Consider the following 25,049-nt stretch of genomic DNA (forward strand, 5'->3'; position numbering starts at 1 on the left):
AAATCTAAGCAAAAGGAGGAAGTATTTTTGAAGAACATACCAGAATATCCTTTTCAGATTGTGGCAAGCGATCTCTTTCATTTTAGCGGTTAAGAATTTGTGCTTTTAGTGTATTCCTTCAGCGGTTTTTACGAGTTTCGAAAACTCAAAGAATAATCGTCAGAAGAAGTGATTAAATTTCACAAAGAAAAGTTTGCATGTTTTGGTTGTCCAGAAGAATTTCATAGACGGAGGTCCACAGTATTCGTCTAAATTGTTTACACAATTCACTAAAGAGTTGTGCTTCAGGCATGAAAAATCAAGTCCAAGTTTCCCTAGAGCCTTGATTAGGAAATGTGCACTGAGTGGAGAGGACCCTTATCGAGGATTACTTCTAATGAGGAACACACCTGGCGAAAACTTAAACTCGCCGGTAGAAAGATTACTTGGAAGAAAAACCCGAAATCAATTGTGTGCCGCTAAGAACATATTGAAATCGAAGACGACTGGACGGATAAGTGAAAAACTACGGCTGAATCGAGAAAGACAAAAAATGTATGCGGATAGAGGCTCGCAGTGCTTTAAAGAAATTCCCATAAACAGCAGAGTGTGTGTGCAGAATCCAGACGGCGGATAGATCATATCTGATAAATTTGGATGACGGTCGTGAACTTTGGCGCAACAGTCACTTCATTCAACCTACAAGAGTAAGAGACCCGATTGTTCCACAAAGATACGCAAGACTTTCATTTGGATCTGATCCTGTTGATCCACCATTGGAACAAGCGGAATCTACAAGTGAGGCGACTAGCTCAATAAAAGCTCAGGAAACTGATGTATCAGTAACGAGTTCAACATCACCGCAAGCTATGCCAAAGATAACTTCAGCGCAGTCGGACAATTCCTTTGAGCCGCATATGAAATAAAACCACCCAAGAGACTAGATTTGTGAGATGTTCACTTTATCTTTTCTTAATGTGATTCTTTATGTTTTGATCCCTTCTTTAACTGAAATGTATTTTCTTTATTTTCTATATCATTATTCGAATTATATAAAAAGGGGGATGTAACGATGTTGGGTTATATCCACGATTGCATATTTTGTATTAACCGTGCATCAAGAATAAAGCTGTCAGTTACTATGAGTTAATCAAACCGAACACAACGTTTTCTTTTATATCGGAGTCCGTAAAATACGTTCTTGTTCCAGCTTGACAGTACTGGTGAGAGCAGTTGAACTTTCGCGGCATCCCGTCGGCTCAGTGAATCCTTGTTGTTGAAGGCACCAGGAAGAGAACGGAGTCCTTCTGCGTTAATAGTTTTGGCTGGTTTCTACTATCATGCTTGCGAGTGGTTGTTGGGGATCTTAGGATATAGTAAAAAGCAGCATTTTCGCTTTAAAAATGTTGTATCATACATATAATGTATCAACGAGACTTCTGTGCAACTCGTAGAACTGTACAACGCGCTCGCGAAATGTTATTTGTTTCGACGGCATTTTCAGTAAAATTGAGCAAGCATGAACAAAACAAAAAATACTAACAGAAAGAGAAGAGAGAGAGCTAACATATACACACTTTCATTTTTATCTAAGCATAGGGGCCTCGAAAAAAATCGAAAATTCTAGTTGCTACTCCTTAGATTGTAGCAGAACACTATGATTCCCATAAGGCGTCGTGCTAAAATTACGAAACGCGAGAAGGGGGGGGGGGGATGGGTGTTAGCCTTGATCGTTACGTTACAAAATTCCATTTCTATACCTAAATAAATTCACGGGCCCCTATATGCTTGAGCAGCTAGTTTCGCCTCTGGGACCGAATGAGGTGTGTTTCTTGAGTCAAGATGATAAAAAAACGTGTTTTAATGGGTTCAACAGCAGCCAGTAAGCAAGCACCGATAGATGCATCTCGAACAGGGTTACCATATCTACATAATAGTCTGTATTTCTAGAGATTTTTCGACTTTTTTGAACCAAGAATCCGTAGATACAGATTACAAAGTTTTTGTGTTCCATACAGAACATACAGATTTTTAAAAATATCGCAATAATGGCTTGATGTTAATAATATTTTTCCCCATCTCACATATTTTATTCATATAGCGTTCTGACGAAAAAAAACCTAGTTTATCCTTTTCTTACTAAAGCACAGAGAATGTAAATTCCAAAAGTGCACTCATACTGTCTTGAAAATTCATTTTTTCTGAAAGTTTATTTTACAAATGAATTGAAAATGCACAGCTCAAAGCGAAAAGAAGGGATTAAATCAGTTCAGGAAGTATTGAAGCCCGGACCATTGAAAATGCTGAATTCGCCCGCTCTCACTGGAATCCGTCGTTAAACATACCATAGAGTTGATTCAACTATGACCGAAATCCTATTTTACTGTTCATTGAACTACTTTTTGCTATTGATTGTTGATTGAATAAAACAAACTGAAACACCTGAATTCACTTAGATTAATTCCACCAGAACATTTTATCTTACTTTCTTGAGTAATATATGCGAACAATAATACAGTCAACGCTCCCCAACTCGATATCCAAGGGACCATCCAGTTAGGGAGATGTCGAATTGAATTGCTGGTAAAATAAATCAAAGGTGCAATGAAATCGAGTTACAGAACATCGAATAAGGGAGAGTTGACTGTGCATAAAATCTGATGTTCCAGGACCAGACTTTAGAGATTTAGAAAAGCATCTGAAGATATCTATGTAGGTGTTGAAGATGTAGAAATAGAAGCTACTTATTTAAAACGTTAGGCCCTGACCGAGCTAGGGGACCAAAGATGAACTTTTCCTCTGACTCACGTTGATCCCTGCGGATCAATAGGGGACTTTTATAAAAATCATTTTCCAATTTTGTTGCTGTCGCTTCCAGTTTACACTCTCTAAACAAAAAGCCCAATGTCTGTGCGATGACACCAGCTCAACGTATTAATCTTTGGATGCATTAGAAGCGCTCTTGAATAGTCTGCCAAATAAAAGTTTTTTTTGCGATCGATCGTGAGTTCAAACTCAGGGCCCTCAAGTGTGACCATCTTTGTGTTGTTATACAATAACTACGTCCACGCAATCATCATCAGCGATGGAAATCGATCCACAGTGGAACAAAGATCGATTCATCCATACAACTGCTCTGCTCTGCAAGAAACATCGGGCTGCTGTTCTATAAATAACCCAACAATGATCAATATCAACTGTCTCCGCGGTCCGGTCTGCTGAATAATGGAAGAACAGAAAAAATACCCTTACGCCTAGAATGGCTACTACTGTGTAATTTACCATAATGTAATGGAACAGAAAACTTAACGCCTAAATGAGTAGTAGCCACTACTGTGTAATTCACAATTTATAGAAACATAAACATATGTACATGTACACGATTAAACCCGGCTCTGTTACAGCTAAATGCTAATGAGCCTAATAAATAAATAAATGAGATAAAAAAATAAAAAAAAAGTTTTTTTTGAGGTTCATCCATTTAAGAAAATCAACATGATCAAATTGAGAATATATTGATTTATATTGATATCGCGGGACATTTTCGCGGGAGCAGAATGTATTGAGTTCGCAAACTACAAAATCAATTGAGCGTAATTAGTACATTACGCCGAGTGATTTGCTCGTCACGTAAGGACATCCAAGGGCCTTTTGCAAGTAGTGAAATTGAACGACAGGAACTGCTGCATTGAACCAAGGAGTAGTGTGAATCAACACATCAATATATATCAGTCCATGTTCCTCTAAGCTTCTTCAGCGTTCTTCCGATGTCACTACTTGCATATAAGGAACTTCCCTACGAACATTTGATTCCGACCTGGGTAGATATCTATTTTTTTATGTTAAACAAACGACTTTGACTACTATGTAACTGATCTATATCATAAATATTCGAATGAAAGACGGGTTTATAATTATAGTTCTGATGCAGACGTAGCAGCTCAAATTTAGAAGAGAGTTTGTTTGTTAGTTATTGGTAACCATTATATTGCGTTCGAAGTTAAATTATTTACTCCATGATATTTCGCGTAGCATCAGTTAAATAAAGCTCTGCGCCTCTTTGTGGGTTTGTAGCGAATACGACTTCATCTAAGTTTCTTCCTTGTGACTCGAGTATACATCCGTAGAAATGTTCTTTGAGGTAATTTATGTATTCCGCAGATTTCTCGTTTCCCTCACACAATGCTACAATGCAACCGCCCCATCTGGAAAACAAAATGTAACCTTTGGAGACATTTATGGAAAAAGACTCTCATACCCTGCGCCTGTTAATCGTGCACCAACATTCATCGAATCAGAAATCTCAACTAGTTTGTCCAATCTGGGATGGGAACATTCATACAGTATTTTAAGGCTTTCGTGTGATTGTCGCATCAATTGCTGCATTACTTGAATTGCTCCGTCAGTTTGGTGTTCAGCTACCTCTATGAACTTCCTCACGCGTATTGATTCTGGAATGGTGTGCAAACGAAATGCTAAAAAGATTATAGGAAATAAATTGTATTTACCTTGAAATACATGCAGCGCTCGCTGTCGCAGTTTAAACGATTGAGCGTCTCGTGTGTTGTTGGTGAGCAAGTTTTGTACAAAGTCTTCTTTGTCTATTTCAAATATTCCCAATAGTTCTTGTCTACTGTAGTCTTGCTGAGTAAGATGCTCTTCTACTAGGGTTTCCATTTCTTCCATAGTAAATCCTATAATGTTTTGAAGATCACTAAATCTCCACGTCTCTCGCCAGTTTACTTGTGTCTTCTTAGCCAAAAGTCTATTGCGACGGATAGTTTTGTTAAAACAATTTATTTACAGAACAAAAAGACAAAAAATACCTGCATGCTAGCCTACATTCTATAACTCGTTGATTGAAATCAGATGTAGCGGCCTTATTCGCCACAGCCAAACTATTGGCAATAACAAAGACTGCATCTTTGGGTAAAGTTATAGAACTTGCCCTCAATGGCTCCCATTCAATAAACTGGGCGCACCCCTGTTTCGCTAGATAAGCTATAGCTTGATCCATTCCACCGCCTTGGGTACCGATGTACCGCTCGCAATCTGCCGAAATTGTTGCCAAAGTTTGTTTTACTAATGGAACCTATCAACAAGCAATGGTAATACTCCTATTATTATGTGGTCCTGTGCAGACTCGTTAAAGCAACTAATTACATGATGCAGATAGGCTGAACATAAAACCGATGCGCTCACAACCGCACTTGAGCTGGACAACCCTGAAGCAGGTGGTATATTTCCTGAAAGAACAACCATCATTCCTTTCGGTTTGGATGGTTTAGCATACTCAACTATGCCCTTTACGCCGCAGAGGAAATATTTATACCACTCAGGGCCACACGAACCAGAAGGATCGATACTGAACATATATAAATAATTTGATGATAATTTGCGCGGATCTACTCATAACATTTGCACAATACTTACTCGAATGAATTTATGTTACATTTAAACGGTTTGTACTTCGGGTCAATGTTTTTCATATGGATGAGGTTATCATCCGATGGAGCCACTGCTAGGAGAATTGTCTGCTCAATTGCCATAGGTAGTACCGGGTACCCACAATAATCCACATGCTCTCCGATTAGATTAACTCTGAAACATGAAATCAGAATATGGGATATACAGCTGTAACCTTTCAATGTAGTTTGTCAATTACCTGCCGCTACAGCGTACAATGAAACTCGGGATACGGTTGAACTCGTTCCTAAAATGTTTTACTAGTTGAGACACTCGCATACACTTCGTAGGCGCTTCCAATATTTGCACAAAGGTGTCACCACAGTCGATCATATTGACGTGGTTTTCTGCGTTCAAAAGAGAAACGAAAACGTAAACAATCCACCGTTGAGGTAATTATTCTCTCACTGAAAATATGAACTTTCGCTCCTTTTCCAAACCACTCCGAACCGCCGGCCAACACAACACAAATAACACTGAATTTAATTGGAGCGCGTGTTCTGAATGATCTTGTTAAATTCTTATCATTTTGGTTAGGAGTAATCACACAGTACAGTGTAATAAAATTAAATCGCACACATTCAGACCGTCAGCGAAATTGGAGCGTAAGCAATCCTATGCTTTTATCAGGCTTAACTTGCTAGCTGTTGTTATCGTATTGACGGAAGGGAAGATGAGTCAAATTCCAGTTTGTGTGAGAGAATAGGGGATAGCGTGCACTTGGTGGTCCTTGGATAGTTTGGTAATAGATTTGAAATTTCTTCAAAAAGACGGGTGGGTAATGTCGGGGACATAACCGGAGTGACGTAGGACTATACAAAGGGGACAGCTTTTGTTAAATATATATTTTAAATATATTGTTTTATTTTCTTCTCCTACGTGAATACCTACCTATCTACCTGAAAAATGGATTAGTTTACTGTTTACTCTTTATGAACATGTTGATGGTTCTGAAAAGAACCTTTGGTGTTGTGTTTTTGTTATCACTCGATATTCCCATCTTGTTCGGTTAAACCTTCCTGTTTAGCTATTGCGTTTGCCACTCGCCACAGCTTTCACAGTTGGAAAATTTCTTCCCATCCAGCTTGTGACATGTTGTTCAGTAAATTACATTTAATGCGACGTGCCGGAGAAACACTTTGCCACTCACTGAAACTAATTGTTGCCTTGATGAGCGCCGAACCGAAGCTGCTCTGTTCTTGATGCGGGTTTTCTGATTGTCGTGAGCAGCTTTGCAAGCCAATTCGAGCACTCCGACGGCCGAAACTCTATAATCGCTGTTAGGTATACTGGTGCTCCGGCACCAATCCGTTCGGCCTAGTTACCCTTGCGGAGCAATCAGTAAATGCGACCAACAGGGAACTGGAGACCTGCACGGTTCGAGTGAGACTTTGCCTTTCCCTTAACTTGTCCTCCTTTGTTACGTCCACGATGCCGATGCCGTACAACCACACGGGTTTACGGTTTGAAAGAAAATAAGATATTTTTTGGGGTCCGAATGTTTTATACTCTAGCGGTACACACTCACAGGATAGAGACAAATCAGCAGACTCAGCCAGAGGGGCGAGTCCAACGAGACGAACGAATGAGCGTTAAAAGGGAGCGATGGCAAAAAAATACATTCATTACGATTTGTTCGCTCGTTGGATTCACATGCAGGCTAAAAAGGGTCCTTTTCAGGATCACAAAATGATCTACAATCTAAAGAGTTTATTGTTTTGTTATCACTCGATATCCCATCTTGTTCGGCTAAACCTTTCTGTTTAGCGATTGCGTTTGCCACTCGCCACAGCTTTCAGAGTTGGAAAATTTCTTCCCACCCAGCTTTGTGACATGTTGTACAGTAAATTACATTCAATGCGACGTGCAGAAGCGCCACTCAGTGTCGTATTGGAGGCAATTTTAACCTGTAATTGAACATTTGCGATGACAGTGGTACAGTATCGACTTTCAATGTGGGGTCATAATTTGGATCTCTATGTTTACAAAAATGTCCATCTAAATAAGTCGCATTACATGTCCGTCCAATCAGCTAAATGTCGAACTAATTGTAAATTACTGTACTTTCAATCTGGAAACAATTTAAGAATAGGTGAAAATTGAATAATCAGGAAAGTCCCCAACTATCAATAAGCTCAGAACAACTGCCAAATTCACATACTCATCATATCCTGGCAAACAAATTATGAAAAAATCAATTTGTGTTTTATTATTATTTTGGATAATGTTTTAGAAAGCATTGAACTGTATTTCCTAAACTCTTTTTTGGAAGATTTAATGGCCCTGAAAAGCGCCTTGTTTTATGGAATGGTTCCAATTTAGAAAACTTAGTACTCGTGGTTTTGAAAAAAACCATTTCGAACGCCCTCGATGCCGCCTTGTTCTGGATTTGCCACCAAAGCAGTTTGTATAAAGAACAAACTTTTTTCTTCTGCTACCTGATGCCATTTTGCGATTGCGTTTGCCACTCGCCACTCGCTGCAACTGCCTGTTGTCTTGATGTCCACCGAACCGAATGTGTTCTGTTCCGAATGCGGGTTTTCTTATCGTCGCGAGCAGTTTTACCAGCTAACTCGATCACTTCGGCGACCGAAACTATATAACACCGGCAAGGTGGACTGGTGCACTGATACTAACGCGCTCGGCCTAGCTACCCTTGCGGGGAACTCCAGATCAACACGGTTCGAGCGGGATTTTGCCTTTCCCTTCACTTTTCCTCCTTTACCATGTCCAGACATGGCTGCTTGGGTTGGTTTGTTGATGTGTTGTGATGCGAACCGATGTGGTGTACGGTTTGAATGAGAATGATCGTTACGGCAGCGGAGCGGGGATTTTTAAGCTGACTGGCTGGCTCGAGAATTACGCATGTGTGAGACTGTGACCAATGTTTCGTTAATTTTTTTCTTTTTCCTTTCCAATCGTGCTTCATTCTATTTCGCTGCTGCTCTGGTTGCCCGTTTTGGTCGGTACGATTTGAGGAGTACAATATGGACAATATGGATAGTGCATTTTGACAATGCTTGATATTTCACAATTATTCAATTATTTATCTCAAGAAAAATGAAATGTTATTCGTTATGATAGATGCGTAGATATATTTCCTATCAATTGATGCAAAAACCTTTGCGATCTATTGAGAAATGCTCGAGTTATAAGCGTTCCAAATCTTGCATTTTTTCCTACTTGTTCAGTGCCTAGATTTCCATTTCACCCCCTATATCTTCCGGTTAGACGTAGTCCTACGTCAAAAATAACATACAATAAAGTAAAGCAAAAAATAAAAATAAAAATAAAAATCACCCCAAATCAGTAAAACAAAAATATATTGTTTGCCAAAGTTCGTAAACTTATGTTTGCAATCATTGCAGGTGTTTTAAAATAAACAAGGGTTCAATATTTTTTACATAGGACGAAGGGTTGTCAATATTAATTTTCAAAAATCAGGAAGATTGAGAATAAAAATCATGATAAATCAGAATAGCTCACATGGACAACCCAATGTGAGCTATTCTGTCGTCGTGTCGAGCTCTAGGAAAACACAATAATGATGCTTGTTATAGGTAGACATTCATTTATTCAATTTTAAATGCTCAGTTTCATCCCACAATTTTTCGCCATCTTTCACTCAGCTTCAAATTCTATCCTCTCAGAACATGTTTGTTGTTTCGTTGAAAACTGTTCAAGATATTTTCAATGCTGTCCATAGAGTCGATGTATTTACCCTTGAGAGATTTTCGTAGGGATCTGAGCCTGTAATAATCTGAAGATGCAATATCCGTTTAGTTTAGCTAGTAGCCATTAATTTGTCCAGTTGCAAGCAGTACTTATGGGAATTTATCAACAAGTTGTTGGTAGAAGCTCAAAATATAGAACTCCTTTCCAACACAGAGTATGGCATCCTACGAGCGAGGACTGGCTTTGTAGTTAGTTAATGGTGATTCACTTCGATTACCCTGAGTTTTTTTGCCGCTCAACATTGTTGTAAATGATCCATCATGATTTGCTTCAAAACGACATTTTCATTGCGTTTATGAAGCGAGTCGCCGATAGAGATGCAATCCAGTTCGAAAGGCAATTTTCTGACTTCCGTCATGGACTTCCCATAGAATCTCTTCTCTAGATCGAGGAGGTATACTTACAACAATTCTGTCACTTCCATTTGAATTTTCTTTTTCCCATCTGCTGACTGAAAACTATCCGAAGTGGTCCTAGCTGTGATGAAAAATTTGAATTTTTGAGGTGCTGTATAAGTGTTGTTTTTGGAATGCTGTAATTCAAAGCAGTCAAGTTCACGGGACACCCTCCCTGATCTTGCAAACTTAGTTAGTGGGCAACTGTTGAAAATATTCATGGAGTAAAAACGACAAAACTTACCGCTGGTTGGACAAAATGGAAAGAAAGTGATGGTAAAACACTCACGTAACGAAAAATGTCCAAAAATCACTTGTTAACAATAAGATCCTTATTTTTTGCAGACGAAAATTTACATCGAACTGTTTTTTTGCAGATCAGTTCTATGTTTTTATTTATAATTTTTATGGAAGACCAGCTAGGTACACAGTAAGTGTCAAAAGTTTTGATACTCTGTATTACAAGATTGTACAGCCTTCAAATTTAAAATTTAAAAAATTTAAATTTGTTTTTGTAATTATTGATAGTAGTTGTTTTTTGTTGTTTTCATGGCTTTGGACTAGAGGGCACTATTTTTTTTTCATATTACTTTCTGAAATAAATGTGCCGCTAGGTGAAAAAAAAGGTTAAAAGAAAAATGCGTTTTGGCCTAACTTATACTGCAACACGTTGTAATGCATAGAGTAGATTATTCACAAATTATTCACATTATGTTTTTGGGGTCGCAGAATACTCGTTCGATGTCCGATTCTAAATCGATTGTTTTCCACTTTTGAATCACTCAGAACATTGCATTAATGCTTAGTTTATAATGAAGAATCAATGATGGCTGATGTTCGTAGTTCGTTGGCACAAAATCTATCATTTTTAACACTTAAAAATCATAACTGCATGGAACTTTTGATGATTGTATTGTATACTATTGACAGATGCTTGACACACATAAGAAAGGACGATCGATATGACTTTTAACCTTTTATGTTAGTTTGTGTAACTATTCATGTGGGAATTATGAAGAACATTTTCCCGCTAATTATTTGCCAGGATAGCAAAGTAGCACACTAAAATGGGCTTTTACCTGCTCCAAAATAAAATAAAATAAAATAAATGATGCGGAGTCACCACAAACTTCCATTAGGAAGATTTTTGAACAACGAACAACCGGTAATATATTTCCCAACAATTTCCTAGTAGTTCACAGATTTTTATCACTTTTATATTTGTTTCATTTACTAAAAGTATTCTAAACATTGCATATTTTTTTCCTGCCAGATTTGTGTGCCTTATATTTTTTTTAATGCCAAATAAAGTACATATATTTCAGCTGTTCGAACACTTGTATTTAAAATTAGTAGTGTAACAATCTATAACACCATTTTCTATATGTTCTCACTCTTGCTGCATTCATTATTGCGATACTCCGCCCACAGTCTTGTGGAATATCATGTTGCTACACCGGATATGAGTAGTACAACCGGGTTGCGTGATGAAACCAGCAGCAGCGGTAAGTTTCCACCATGAAGCATAAGCTGTAAATATTACTGATTCTACCATGGATATTAGCGTATATGTCCTCCCCTCCCGGTTCTTTATTACCCTAGTTGGTTGCAGTCAATGCCTTCAAACGGAAAGTAGTTATATGTTATCGCCATGCATCAACCAAACCGCTTGTCCATTATATAACATGGATACAGTGTTGGGAACCGTTTTAGGAGTGGTTTGGTGATGGGGCGAAAGTTAATATGACTAGCGATTCTTTGAACGTTTTTATAAATTAAAATTATTTATCGAACAAATTAGTTCTACAGTCACGTTTGTCAAATCTACAGTGATTTCAATGCACAATTGTGTTCTCAATCGGTTTCAATTGTTTTACAAGTTAAAGAATTCGCACTGAGATTGATTTTCAAATTTGAAATTTGAGCGGTCATCATGAATTGTATTGGATATGACTTCACAGTTTTTTCTTTTGTTAAAAAGACATTCGTTTGAAACATAAAACTTGAATGAAAAAGATATGCTGAAATAATGCAATAAAGCAAACAATACTTTATAACTTTAATTTTTTTTTGCTCAGGCGCGAAACATTAAAAAACTAACCAGAATTCTGATTCACTGTTATTATTAAAACTTTTTGTAAAATCACACCAATCACTATGGTTTTGACCATTTTGGTACTAATGTGACGCGCTATTTAAAAAAACTCCCTCGTATGATATAGTAAAACAATAGCTGCAGATTGGACTTTCGTCAATACAGTGGAGAAAGGTGAAAAGACATCGAAAGAATTTAATTGTACGCCAACCTTCAATTGAATCCCTGTTATTTTTATCCGTGCCGGGTGGGACAATTGGAATTTCATATGAGCATAGTTGAGGAGATTTCATCTTAATCGCTGCTGTTAGAGTGGGAGAAACAATATACCATAGGCATGAAGTCGAGAAGAAGCATGACTTAGGACCACCCGGAATTTTATGATTGTTGCTCACGTTTTAATGATATAAACTATCATAAAACTTGAAATTTGATTACGGATAATTTGTTAGTTTATATGTTCTCTACAGAATTTTTGGCAGTGGCGTTTTCATGTTTGTTGCGGCTAACCAAAAACTGTATTGCAGGAATGGTGCAATAAAAAAAGATCTCGAGGTCTGCGCCGTCTGTAAATTTCACTATCGATTTTATTGTACTCCAAAACGGAGATAAGAATTACGTTTGAATCAAATTCTCACGATTGATGGTTGGTTTCAAAATCTGAAGCATCTTTCCATCTCGGTGCAAATACATTTAGACAATTAGTAAATCCTCCCCAGAAGTTTCAGATGCGTTCTGGATATCTAAATATTATGACAATATTATGAAAATAAAAATTATGATTGAAAATATTAGGAGGGTTATCTGTTGATTTATTTGTCACAGACATTGCAATGCAGTTTTATAATTAAATAAATAAGGTTTCTTCGTTATCAATAAAGCAATTAAATATGTTTTAAAGCATTTTAAGAAAAGAAATCGACTCCTTATGCAACATTTTCAACCAAAGCGTTAACCTATCCATTCTGTACTATGTATTATAACGTAAAATTCAATATTGGATGTGTGTAAATGTGACTTGGAAAACAAAACATGTTTGCTTGTTTAGAATATACAATAATTGTGTCATCATCTGAAACTACAATCTACGCCCGTCTTCTTGGCAGGTTACGACGGTTTTGTATGCGCTTCTCTGTTCATTCAAATATGTTTTCCATTGTTCTATTGAATTTTGATCAAATTTAAATTTTGATTAAATTTAAACATTTTCTATGCGATGAACTCATTATGCTTCAACCACAACACTCGGATTTACAAGCGCAAGCAGTGATGTTAGCAAATCTATTGGAAAGGCGGAAACATCAAATTGTCGATTTTTGACAAGCGCAGGGAAATTTATCGTAAAAATTTGATGAGTGGTAGAAACGCTTCACCGAAGATGAGTGAAGTTAAGGAGGTCACTAACCACCTAGAGAATCACAAAGCAGCTGGTAAGGATGGCCTCGCAAAGGAGCTTTTCAGTCCTGCGAGTTATAGAGTGTATGCACCGTTTGATAGTCAGGATCTGGAACACAGAACAGCTACCAGAGAAGTGGAGAGAAAAGGTAATCTGCCCCATCTATAAAAAAGGTGACAAGCCGGATTGTAGGAACTACCGTGCAATCACGATCCTCTTTCGCCGTTTATTGCCGCAGATTCCTGTGTTGCCATTACATTACGACAAATCCTCCAAAAGTGCCGCGAGTATCAGATCTCAACGCACCACATCTTCGTCGACTTCAAAGCCGCATATGATACTCGAAAGCTGACAAGACTGATTCAAGCAACGATGAACAGTGTGCGGTGCAGTGTGAGCTCTAGCAAAGTAGAATGTAGGACTGATCAATGAAGATTTTGTCAACACCTTTCATAGAGATGGTCAAGAAACAATTATCGATGTTACCTTTTTCAGTCCGACGTTGGCATCAATATTCATTGGAGAGTATGTGATGATTTCACTCACAGGAGGCGATGACTGGATGACTGGATGACTACCGAAAGAGTATAGTGCAGGGAAATATTCAAAGCCGCAAGAGTGATTTTGAAGCATTGAATTAATCACAGATAAACTGGACATAGGACATAGGAAGGTCATGCATTTGGAGACATCAGAGGCTCATCGACATCCCGCGAAAAATATTCGTTGAAACCGAAGAATATTGTCTTATTGATTTTATGAACTGGCCAGAAACACCATATAGTGATGATGGAAGTCACGTTAAGAGAGTGTCAATAGAAGAGATGTTGGTGGCAGCAAAAGAACTATAAGTTAACTAGCTGACCCGGCAAACGTTGTTCTGCTATACAAATTATTTCTCGTGAATGTCGTTTATGTCGAATTGCGTACGCGGTTGCTACATTTGCACAACTCGATTGGACTTGAGTCGAACGAATTACAAAATGTAAAATGCAATTCGTTCGGATAGTTCTCGATCGGATCTCAGAATACGGGTTAGTAGTGATCCATATGTGGAAATTTTTCATTTTTTGCTTGAACACACGTGCTTTAATGTCAATAGTAAAGCCTGTATCGGCTTTGCTCATGATAGCGTCTAGCGAGACAATGTATTCTTTACCACGCCGCTGTTGTTAGTTGTGTCGTAGGAATCGCAGTCGTTCGCTTTCTACCTTCGCGTACATGTCGACCATAAACTGTTGGCACAACTCACGAATCATCATATGATACATAGTAAAATCCATCGAGCGTACTCTCTGGTTGGTTTCGTCCCCTCTAACCACCTGTTCATAAATCAGCCATTCCATGCCAAATCGATATAGTGGTTCTCAGATTTCCGTGAAAAGCGGTAGTTTTGTTCCTTATCACAAAATATTAGACCCGTATATTTAATTTTTTTTTATTAGGGTGTCCACTACCAGTTCAGGGTGTCCCAAAAAAATTATTTTTCCCCTTTTTCCGAAGATCACTATCTTCAAATATTCATAAACTTTAAACTACTGGAACGATTCCAATGATCAATATATCAAATCGAAGCTCATTAGTTAGTCTTTTCCTCAAAAATACAATACATGCGAATAAAAATGGATTTTGTTTTTGTAATTATTGATTGGTTTTGTTTTTCATAGTTTACATGGTTTCGAGACCAAGGTCGTCATACTTTTTATATTTTTTCTTGATAGCTGAGGTTTTTTTTTCACATAACATATCCAAAATTCAGAGGACGTTATTTTCTGTTCTTGAGTTATGATTTTTCAAAGTTAAACGATGGTACAAAAAATCATATTCACTATTTTTTTTTTCCAAAAATAACTCTTTAAAAATTTATAACTTTTGAACTACTGTTTCGATTCAGAAAATCAATATATCAAATTGAAGCCAACGAGTTGGTCTTCTCACCACACTTGCGTAAGAATTGGATTATAGTTGCATAGATGTAGCATAGTCGCATAGGAATATTGAAACTGGAAACATGTTAAATTTGGAAAATCATGACTCATAAACGAAAAAAGTCACTTCTCTGATATTCGGATATGTTATGTGAAAAAAACTCAACTTTCAAGAAAAAATATAAAAAATATGGCGCCCTTGGTCCTGAAACCATGTGAACTATGAAGAACAGTTACAGCCAATAATTATGAAAATAAAATTCTATGTTCTTCCCAAGTGTAATATTTTTATAAATAAGAATAGCTTTGGCTTCAATTTTATATGACGATCATCTGAATCGGTTTATTAGTTCAAAAATTACAAATATCTGTGTTTGAAAAAAGGGTAAAAATTGATTTTTCGGACCATCGGTCAATTTTGTAAAATCATAACGAAGGAACAAAAGACGCTTCTCTGATTTTTGGACATGTGAAATTGAAAAAATCTCAGCTTTCAAGGAAAAATATAAAAACATATAGCGCCTTTGGTCCCGCGAACATGTAACTATGAAAAACAAAAACAATCAATAATTAAAAAACTAAATCCATTTTATTCGCAAGTGTAATATTTTTTCAAAGAAGTTCATTGCCTTTAATTTGATATATTGATCATCGGATTCGGTCCAGTACTTTTGAAAAGTTATGAGTTTTTGAAAAAATAATTTTTGGAATAAAGGGGAAAAGGTTGATTTTTCAAATCGTACGAAGTCGTACGAAGACAATTTTGGAGTAGAATTTGAAATATAAAAGTAAAAGTAAAAAAATGGGTGGGTTATATCTATGATATAACCGCAAGGTTTACGTGGGACTGCCTTAGCTTAGCAATCATTTGTTTGTATTGATCAAATTGTTGATTGATTGAAACAATTTCCGAATTCAATTGAATTCAATATATTTGCTTTGTGAGTAAAGAGATTGAATAAATGCCATGTTTCATGCATTGTGATAGATTATGTTCTTCAATACAAGTAAATTTAATGACAGTCCTTTTACGTTTGCTGTATATTTGGACAAAATATGTGAACGGAAGAATTATCAAACGATTATTTTATTTTACATTTCCCTCTGAAGTTTACATCTCTCAAGTGTACGTACTTCTCGAACCGCGAATTTGCCTGATTTGATGAACTTCAGACACTCAGTTTCGATTTTGACATGTACGTCGAACGCATATTGTTTAATAATTAGGCGTTATCGCAGCAAATGGTTATCAACATTTTGCCTAATCATCAAATGGTATGCGTAGAAATTCAGTGAGCAGAAGAAATGAAGGCATATCTTTCAATATAATCTTGAATAACCGAGCCAAAGCGTTGTGTTCGTACCCGCTTTTGTAATCCGTGTTAGGAAAACACTTTTCGGAGTGCAAAAAAAAAATACGGGTGCAGAAGTACCCTCGCCTTGCATGAATCAACAATATTCTAGTCCGCACAAAGACAAGCGAGTACAAAAGTACTCGCAGTTTGCATTTATTTGCAAAGGCCTTTTCCCCAGACACCTTGGTTTTGAAGTCTGTGGTGGGGAAACACATTTCAGTCGGAACAAAAATACCTCCGATTTGCATGTATTTGCAATGCCGATTTCCCAGACACCTTGATTGTGAAGTTTGTGTAGGGAAAACTCATTTCAGTCGGAACAAAAATGCCCCCGACTTGCATGTATTTGCAATGCCAATTTCCGCACGCTTCATGGATTTGAAGTCTGTGTTAGAGAAACACATTTCAGTCGGATCAAAAATACCCCCGACTTTCATGTATTTGCAATGCCGATTTCTCCAACACTGTTTGGTTTTGAAGTCTGTGTTAAGGAACACATTTCGGTGAGAACAAAAGTCCCCATACCTCTATGTATTTGCAATGCCGATTTTCCCAAGGCTGCTTGATTATGATGGCTGTGTTGGGGAAACCGTAAATCGGGCCAATCAAAACGAGATTTCAGGCTGCCGTATATGCCGTCAGGCTGACGCCATATAAGCCTTAACACGTTGAACCCTGACCGAAATAGGGTACCGACAATGAACTTTTCGTCTGGCCCGTGTCGGTCCCAGCGAAACGATAGTGGGCTTTTCTAAATATCATTTTGTAACTTTGTTGTTACCGTTCCCAATGTCGACCCTATCTGAACGATTCCCAGAACAGAATCGACGAAACCAATTTGTGCACGATTTGCTGTATGTCTGCTGCCAGTCCGGTGAGATCGGCGCAAAAAAAACATACATTTCAGTGTCAGTCCCCAGGGACCGACGTGGGGCTTAACGTGTTAATATATATATTTTTTTTTTATCGGTATTATAGTGATTTTCAACTCATTTGGCTGGTTCGTCACTTTTTACTTCCATTTTTGGAAGAATGTCGGGAGTGAGAATTGAACTCGTGACCTTTAGCGTGAGAGGCATGGATGTTACCACTACGCCAGATCGCCTCCCATTAACGTGTTAATAGAAATATATATTTTGGATAAAAAAACGGTCAAGCGCAGATATTGCAGGATAAGGACAAGGTTGAGGAAGATGAATCTAAAAGCGAGATCATGTGATCGATATTTTTCATGGTGACCGAGATCACCATGGATAAAAGGAATAGATCACTAGACAACAGTCCCTTCTGAACACTTTTTTGGACACTTACTTTATTTTCTAGGATTGTTTTTTTGCTTGTATTCTGAATACTTTTTTGGACACATAATTCATTTTCTAGGATTTATTTTTTATTTGCATCTCTTGCGACGAGATGTTCATTGCAAAATTATTAGCCTTTAATATAACAGGAACGGATGGAATTCACTTGACAAAAGGTTCGTACTATGATGTGGTTGTATCCGAACTGCCCAATCGAGCCCCCCAAACATCTGGCGAGTCCCTACCGATCTGACGTTGTCTTCTTGAAATACAATTCTAAAGTAAGCTTTTGGGCGTTTGCTCCTATCAAATTATTGTAGTTCAGCTCCGAAAAAAGAGCTTAGCTATGAAGTGCAGGTCATAGTGGTTGATTGTCCAACAGACGTCGCCGAAAGTGACCTACTTTTCATCATCAATCATCATCCGCTTTAGAAATGGGTCGATCTTGTTGCAATTCAGTAGCGATTCGATGCTAATCTACAGGTTTTTGTGCAATGTTTAGCTGGGCAATCGAAACAGTTTATACATGCTAGTGGCACTCGACGATTTACATTAGTTTATCAAAAGAGCGTGGTGCATATTTGACATTAAAATCCCCAGAACAGAATCGACGAAACCAATTTGTGCACGATTGGCTGTTTGGTATCAAGACCGCAAACATTATTCACATTTTTCAGTTTTGTCTCTATCGAAGTAAAATCGTAAAGTGTGGTGTATTTTCTGGTGTATTTTTCTCAGTGTTCATCTCTGACGCATTCTCAGACAATATTGAGTTGATCAATCACAAAATTGTATGAAGGCTAGGTTTAGTACGAGAACTTATCTTTTCAACGCCACGTAGCGTAATCCGATTGCACTTTAACACCGCTAGATACATGATTATATATTTTCTAAGCTTGAAAAGAATCATATTTCAAACAAAAAATATATCCAGTTAATTCATACACATTCGTTCATATATCATCAAGAAAACAAAAACATTTTCCAAAACCTTCTTCAAGTGAAGTTCGAATTCCGTTTATCCGTGCCGTTGATGATATTCACTCATGTTGACAACTTTCACCTAAATCTAATTTTAGGATATATGAATATCAAAATGTATTCCACGTACTTATTTTTAGCGTTTAACGATTGCAACGAAAAAACGGCGATTCAAAAAGTGTTCTCACTTGTATCTAACATTTCGTACTGAACGAAGTGCTTAGCCTCGTCGGTAGCGTACCTCATCTCAAACTGAGTGTAAGGTAGTTACGGAAACGAACATGTTACCAAGAGTTGTAATAAAGATTTCCCTTTAGCACGAAGAAGATATTGTAGCTAATATTACGTTCATCTGAACATACATCGTTTAACGAAATTATATCTTTCGCTGAAACTTCGTATGCAGCGGTAAATTAACATCGTTATAGTATTAAATTGTTAGATTTGTGGGGCTTGGACAGGACTGGTATTAAGAAGTGCGAATTTCGGCCAAAAACAGAGCAAATGTAAACACTTTCAACCATGGTTCGGCTGAAACGATACCCATTGCCAACACACAGACTTTGAATATCCGAACTTACAGCCGATTCTTCCATTCCATTCTTCCGGACATGTGGTTATTCGTGTGTGAAGAATGGGAAGAATGAGAATTGGAGCAGTTTCTAACTGACCAACATAATTTGATTTATATGAACATATGAAAACATGTTGCTTGTTCCGCTTTTTGACGCGTATACTTTTCCCGATTCTATCCTAACACTCATCAAGTCTGTATGATGTGGCTGATTAGTATTCAATTATCTCTTTTTAACATGCGAATGATCCGAAGGAAAAGTAAAACTTGTTCGTCAAAATTTATTGACGGAAATCATATGTTGTAGATGTGCAACTGTTTATTGATTTATATGGTGCTTCAGCACTGGAAAACATGACATATTGATGAATTATTTGCAGCTTTAGTGTGCTGTTGTGCACAATCTGAAGCGAAAATGCTCTCCAAAGGTTTTGTTACTTATTCTTATGGTTGAAGAAAAATCACATGGTTCGATGAAGTCTTCCTTTCTGTGAACCGTATCTCATTTCTCATGTTTTCGAAGAGAACTTCGCATTGCTTGCAGATATGACATTTTCAATAGAATTAGGTTCGTATCACCTCTCACTTGGGTGCTTTTTAAATGTCAACACAATTTCAATTTACATTTTTAAAAACGAGCGATTGTGAATTATGAAATATAAGTAATTAATGCCAACAAGAGGGAAGTTAATAATCCGAACAGAAATGAAATAAATAATATGAGTGTGTGCAAGAATATTCCAAGGAAAGTTTATCATGCCGGAGGCACAATGTAAGGCATCGTGTAAAAAATTCAAATAAACTCAGGGATGCTGTAACGACTGTTGAAAAATACTAAACTTATCGACGTATTGAGAATTTTTTCAGAACGAACTAATCGGGAAAAAATCATGAATAGTGTGTGGTGTAAAGTGCATCCAACAATGCTCATCTTGAACGAAAAAAAGCTTTTCCAAACGTAAACAGCGTTTACATATTATTGATATTGAAGGTTTTATGAGAGTAACAGAAAATATTCGCCAGTCTTGCACGACAATTTATCCCCAAATACAAATGAATACAGACAGAGGGAGTAAAACTATTGCAAATTAATACACACTGTCATCCACTGAATGAATAAAATTGCATCCGATGAAACATGCACTATAAACATTCGGGTATGAAAATACCACTCCGCATTCACTTGTTTTTTCCACGCTTATTTGCGCTGCATTCATCCAAATAGTTTTATTGTCCTAAAAGTGGCGTCACAGGGATATTAATTGCATAAATTAAAAATACAGTCGAGCAACATAAATAACGTTTAATATAACTAAAGTTTGTTATTTATTTAGCAAAACCGTCATTTTATTTTCTCCCTTTCGCAAGGCGAGCCATTTGAGTGGTGTGCATAGTTTATAAAAAAAAGCTATTGAGCATGGTGAATTTTCGCTTCCAACATTTGCACGCAATTTGTTTAATTGGCTTCGAACGTAGATCTAAATCAATTTCCTTGGAAAACGACGTGAAAAGGGGTTTCAAAAATAAGTATCAACCAATTTTTTTTTGTTTATATCAAATCAATAAACTAGTAGCGACCCGTCTGAACATTTCGAGTAAATTTTTGAAGTGTAAAACACGTGCCATTCTACCATCTTCAAAGCAGAATTGAAGCAGTAGAACGATTTAAAGCAAGGAAAATTTAATATCCGATATATCACACCGGTTATGTCGTTTTAATATTCTTGCTAATTGGAGGAATGGAAATTGAATCAACTTTTGCTTCTACTGTACTTTCCCTGGATACAATTCCACAGGTCCTTTGGCATTATTTGTGTTTGTGTAACTGACTGAGAATTTGATTCGATCCGTGTTTTTGCCGCCGAAAGACACGCTTGTTAAATTTGTTACCGGAGCGAAGTCGCGAGTCGACGCAATCGATCGGGAAGTATATTTGAAGTTCTGTTAAAAAGGGTGATGTTGGCAACAGCTGTTGGGTTAATAAATAACATTTAATCTCGATACTTGTATATTTCTTCAGAGGTTCTCTGAAATTAAGGGTTTTCTTCGTGAAATTAATTTATGTCAAGTTTTGCTCAAAAGAAGTTGGTGCGTGGTTGGGTGATGTTATGAGCATAATTTTGAACTCGACAAAATTAAATAGATGGAAATAAAATTTTCACCGTTTTTCTGTTTTGAAAGAAGTTGTTGAATACAAATAAATAGCAAGGTCGTCCAATTTTTCTGTCTATGTGGTGTGTTTAAATAGTAAGAGTTCCTCAAAATTTCGCGGGGGATTCTCGTGATAACACTAAATCGATTCGGAATAAACATTGTTGATACACGTCTCATGATCGAAACAGAAGATTTAAATTATAGAATCATTCACCAATATGAAGCTCCTCCACAGATCTGCTTCGGAAATAACACAGCTTTGAGCGTGATGAGTTTTCTTATTGATAACTAGCTGACCCGCTCAAATATGATTTTTTGATATGAATACTTTCAAACATTCACGTTTTCTTACTAAGTGAACGTTCGTGGATTAAATCACAGAGCTCTCCATTGATTGATTACCCTTTGATCCTTTACAATTTCCTTTTACTATAATTTTCCTATTACTTCTACCAAAACTCGTTATCGCTCAAAATTCTTGAATTACTTGCAAATAACATACTTCTCCGTTACATGGAATTGGGTACCTCGCTAATTGTTGAACACTTTCCAAATGCTGAACAGTCTGAGAAATTCTAGCTAGAAATCAATTTCAATAGTTGATTTCCAAACATTGTAATCAAAAACATCTGCGTTTGTAAGTTGCACATGTTATGTTGCCCAATTGATAACATTTACATAACCCTTACCTTTGAAAAAAGCGATTAAAAATATTGTGTAATCAATGGGCAATGTAATGTTAAAAAAATAGAAATTAAAAAATGTTCATCTTCAAAATAAGCTTTATAATAAAAACAGCTGCGAATTTTTCACTGTCTGTATTTTTTCACAACGCCTGATACAATGTTTTAACGCCTGCTAGAATGTTTTTTTTTCGTCAATGGGTTTATTTACATTACCGGTTTGTCTCGCAGGACGGGTATATTAGGGTGCCAATGAGAATGGTCATCTCTAATTTCAAAAAGTTACCTAATTGTTCACCACCTCAAAAAACACCCTATGCCAAATATTGACTCAATCGGACTTAAGGGAAAGCGGCGCAAAGCGGTCAAAGTTTGAGTTTTTTGAAAATCGAAAAATCACCCAAGGGGGGAGTAAAGGAAATCGGGGTTTTCGGAAATTTTGTTTTGATGCCACATGTCTTAAAATTGTATGAAAGGTCGAGATCTAGTGTCATCTAAAAAAAAAATTTTTGTCAAGGTTTTTTTCCTGTTGGATGTGAACCACTGCGTCCATTATTCTGAACTATTGTGGTATATCCCATTTTTTATACTCCACTTCATGCTTACCTACTGCTTATTGATGAAGAAGTAGACTGAAAACTATAGCGAGATAGGTGCCAATCAGGAATACTCTGTTTGATAAATTTTATAACCCTGATCGGCGACGCAGACCAAATTTCCTTGGGCTCCAGAATAGCCTTATCAAGGTATTGAAGTCTGCGTCTAGTTAGAGCTCCACAATTACAGAGCAAATGTTCCGAGGTTTCGCTTTCGGTATTACAAAAGCGACAAATATCATCTTGCACTAAACCTATGTTTTTGAGATGGTATTTACTCGGACAGTGTCCTGTTATAAGGCCCGTGATTGTGCTGAAGTCTATCTTATTAAGACTCAGCAATTGTTGAGTAATTTTAATACTCGGTGTGATAATTTATTTTTGACTGGTTAAGTTGTACCGCCAACCAGTTGGCTAACACTTCCCGGTCTTCCCATTTCTTCAGCTCACCTTTCAACACACAGTCAGAAATTCCACAGAAAAGTTCTGGACCAGTAAAAGGTGAGCTTGGCAAGTTCATCTGCTCGCTCGTTTCCCTCTATGCCGCAATGGCCAGGAATCCAGTACACTTATCCGACTCAGTTGCCGTAAGAGGAGAATGCAATCCCAGACAATTTTTGAGGAGCATTTAAAAGCATTTAGAGCTTTAAGTGCCGCTTGACTGTCTGAGAATATGCAGATGTTAGCGTGTCTATATTTTCTTCTAAGGCAGACATTTGAGCATTCTATTATCACAGCTATTTCTGCCTGAAAAACTGTTGGCCAGTTTCCAATAGCTACAGAGATTTTTGTTCTGGGACCATACACTCCAGTACCTGTTCTGATTCCCATTTTTGACCCATCAGTGTAGAACATGATTGAACCATTACGAACACTGGGACCGCCTCTATCCCATACTGAACGAGAAGGTTCGATTACACTGTATGGAATGTCGTAGTTAGTCCTAGGTTCCATCCAATCACTGTTCATGTCTGAGGATGGTCCTACGGGTAAGAGATTCAGGATGCTCAAGTGACCCATTTTGTCTCCGTCTAGTATTTTTTTCCATTGTTTAAGCTTTAGAGCGCTTTTCTTAGCCTCTAGCTGAACATGTTGGTTCAGAGGTAGCAAGTGAAGGATAGCCTCCAGTGCCTTCGAGGGTGTGCTTCGCATTGCTTCAGTAATTGCAACGCATGCTAGTCGTTGGGGTTTGTTTAGCTTTTTGTAGCTACAGTCTCCTTGGTCTTTGGCCACCAGACTAATGAGGCATAGGTTATCCTAGGCCGCACAATGACAGTGTAGACCCACATTACCATTTTTGGTTTAAGGCCCCATGTTCTTTCTATCATCTTAGAACATGTCCATAGGGCTGTATTGGCCTTACTGATTATTGCATCTAAGTGCGCATTCCCAAGCTACCCAAGCTTAAGCTTAAGCTCATTATCATCCTTATTCTTCGTTAGTATATCTCACTCTAAATACCCCCAAGAATGCAGAATAAGACCTTAAAGCCAAATTGAAAATACAAAAATTTGTGAAGGTTTAAAATATTATTTAAAAAATGCTAACTATCAACACTCGTTCAATTACCATATCCAAAACTAGCATATGTTTGTTACAATAGAAGGATTTCCTTTGGATGAGAAAGATTTAATTTATAAGTAGTTTGAAAAAACATTTTGAGATTATATTACCTCAAAAACACTCTAATCGTATACCGTATAAATATGATTCAATTTTGTATACTCTACGTTACGTTAAGTTAAAATTTTTAATTCTAACATTATTTTGAAGTATTTAACAGACGATCAGAAAACAAAAGCAACACAGAGATCAAAATCATCAAACATAAACATAATAACATAAGGACTTCATCAAACATCACTGTCCTCAAAAAAACCCATGCATCTTATATGCAAATTTCAAAACGATCAAATAAGCAAAAGAAAAAAAATAAAAACAAAAAAAGTTGATCCCACCGTCGTTAGGTTCCTGCAGCACGTGATGAGGCAGTGGAGTACTTTGCACCTCAGTGATGAGGAAAATGTGCTGCAGTCTAGAAACGCTGCAGATAAACTCGACTCATTCAGCCTGCTTTGGTTTTGTCTGAGTGCCAGCCTTCAGTAGGACACTCAATAGAGACGTTCATGGAAGAAGTGACCCATACCTTCTACATGTACGATCAAGGTCTACGCTGATTCACGTCAGCGTCTAGGTGTAGCTATCAGGGCTGTTGAAGAAATAAGCAGGGACATTTGCATGGAGTTAGGGCTCGACAAGTGTCGCTGTGTCCATCTGTTGAAAGGATAGTTTACCGAATCCGGAGGTTACGAGGTCTATGACGACGAGTTGATAAGAGACATGGTCCGTGGCGAATCCTATAAATGTATAGGATTCCGAAAGATCACCGAGATTCGCTACTCCGACATCAA

General features: G+C 37.3%; 1 protein-coding gene across 1 annotated transcript; it reads right to left on the reverse strand.

Annotated features, from left to right (window-relative positions):
* Positions 1 to 1,700: 1,700 nt before the first annotated feature.
* LOC129770340 (N-acetylgalactosamine kinase) lies at positions 1,701 to 6,097 on the reverse strand. The gene is made up of 8 exons (XM_055773087.1): positions 5,854 to 6,097; positions 5,645 to 5,792; positions 5,413 to 5,580; positions 5,143 to 5,344; positions 4,806 to 5,071; positions 4,488 to 4,744; positions 4,238 to 4,430; positions 1,701 to 4,184 (listed from the first exon to the last, which is right to left on the reverse strand). Exons 2-8 carry the CDS (start codon positions 5,776 to 5,778, stop codon positions 3,989 to 3,991), a joined length of 1,416 nt encoding a protein of 471 aa, XP_055629062.1. The 5' UTR covers positions 5,779 to 5,792; positions 5,854 to 6,097; the 3' UTR covers positions 1,701 to 3,988.
* Positions 6,098 to 25,049: the final 18,952 nt, after the last annotated feature.

The sequence above is a fragment of the Toxorhynchites rutilus genome, chromosome 2 (assembly GCF_029784135.1).
Source record: "Toxorhynchites rutilus septentrionalis strain SRP chromosome 2, ASM2978413v1, whole genome shotgun sequence".
In the NCBI taxonomy this organism is placed as follows: domain Eukaryota; kingdom Metazoa; phylum Arthropoda; class Insecta; order Diptera; family Culicidae; genus Toxorhynchites; species Toxorhynchites rutilus.

Excerpts from the sequence above, each read along its gene's own strand:
- LOC129770340 (XM_055773087.1), bottom strand. The coding sequence starts at position 5,778 with ATGATCGACTGTGGTGACACCTTTGTGCAAATATTGGAAGCGCCTACG. Across the intron at positions 5,581-5,644 it reads ATTGTACGCTGTAGCGGCAG|AGTTAATCTAATCGGAGAGC; the intron begins GTAATTGACAAA and ends TTCATGTTTCAG. Across the intron at positions 4,431-4,487 it reads AGCGCTGCATGTATTTCAAG|AATCAATACGCGTGAGGAAG; the intron begins GTAAATACAATT and ends ACACCATTCCAG.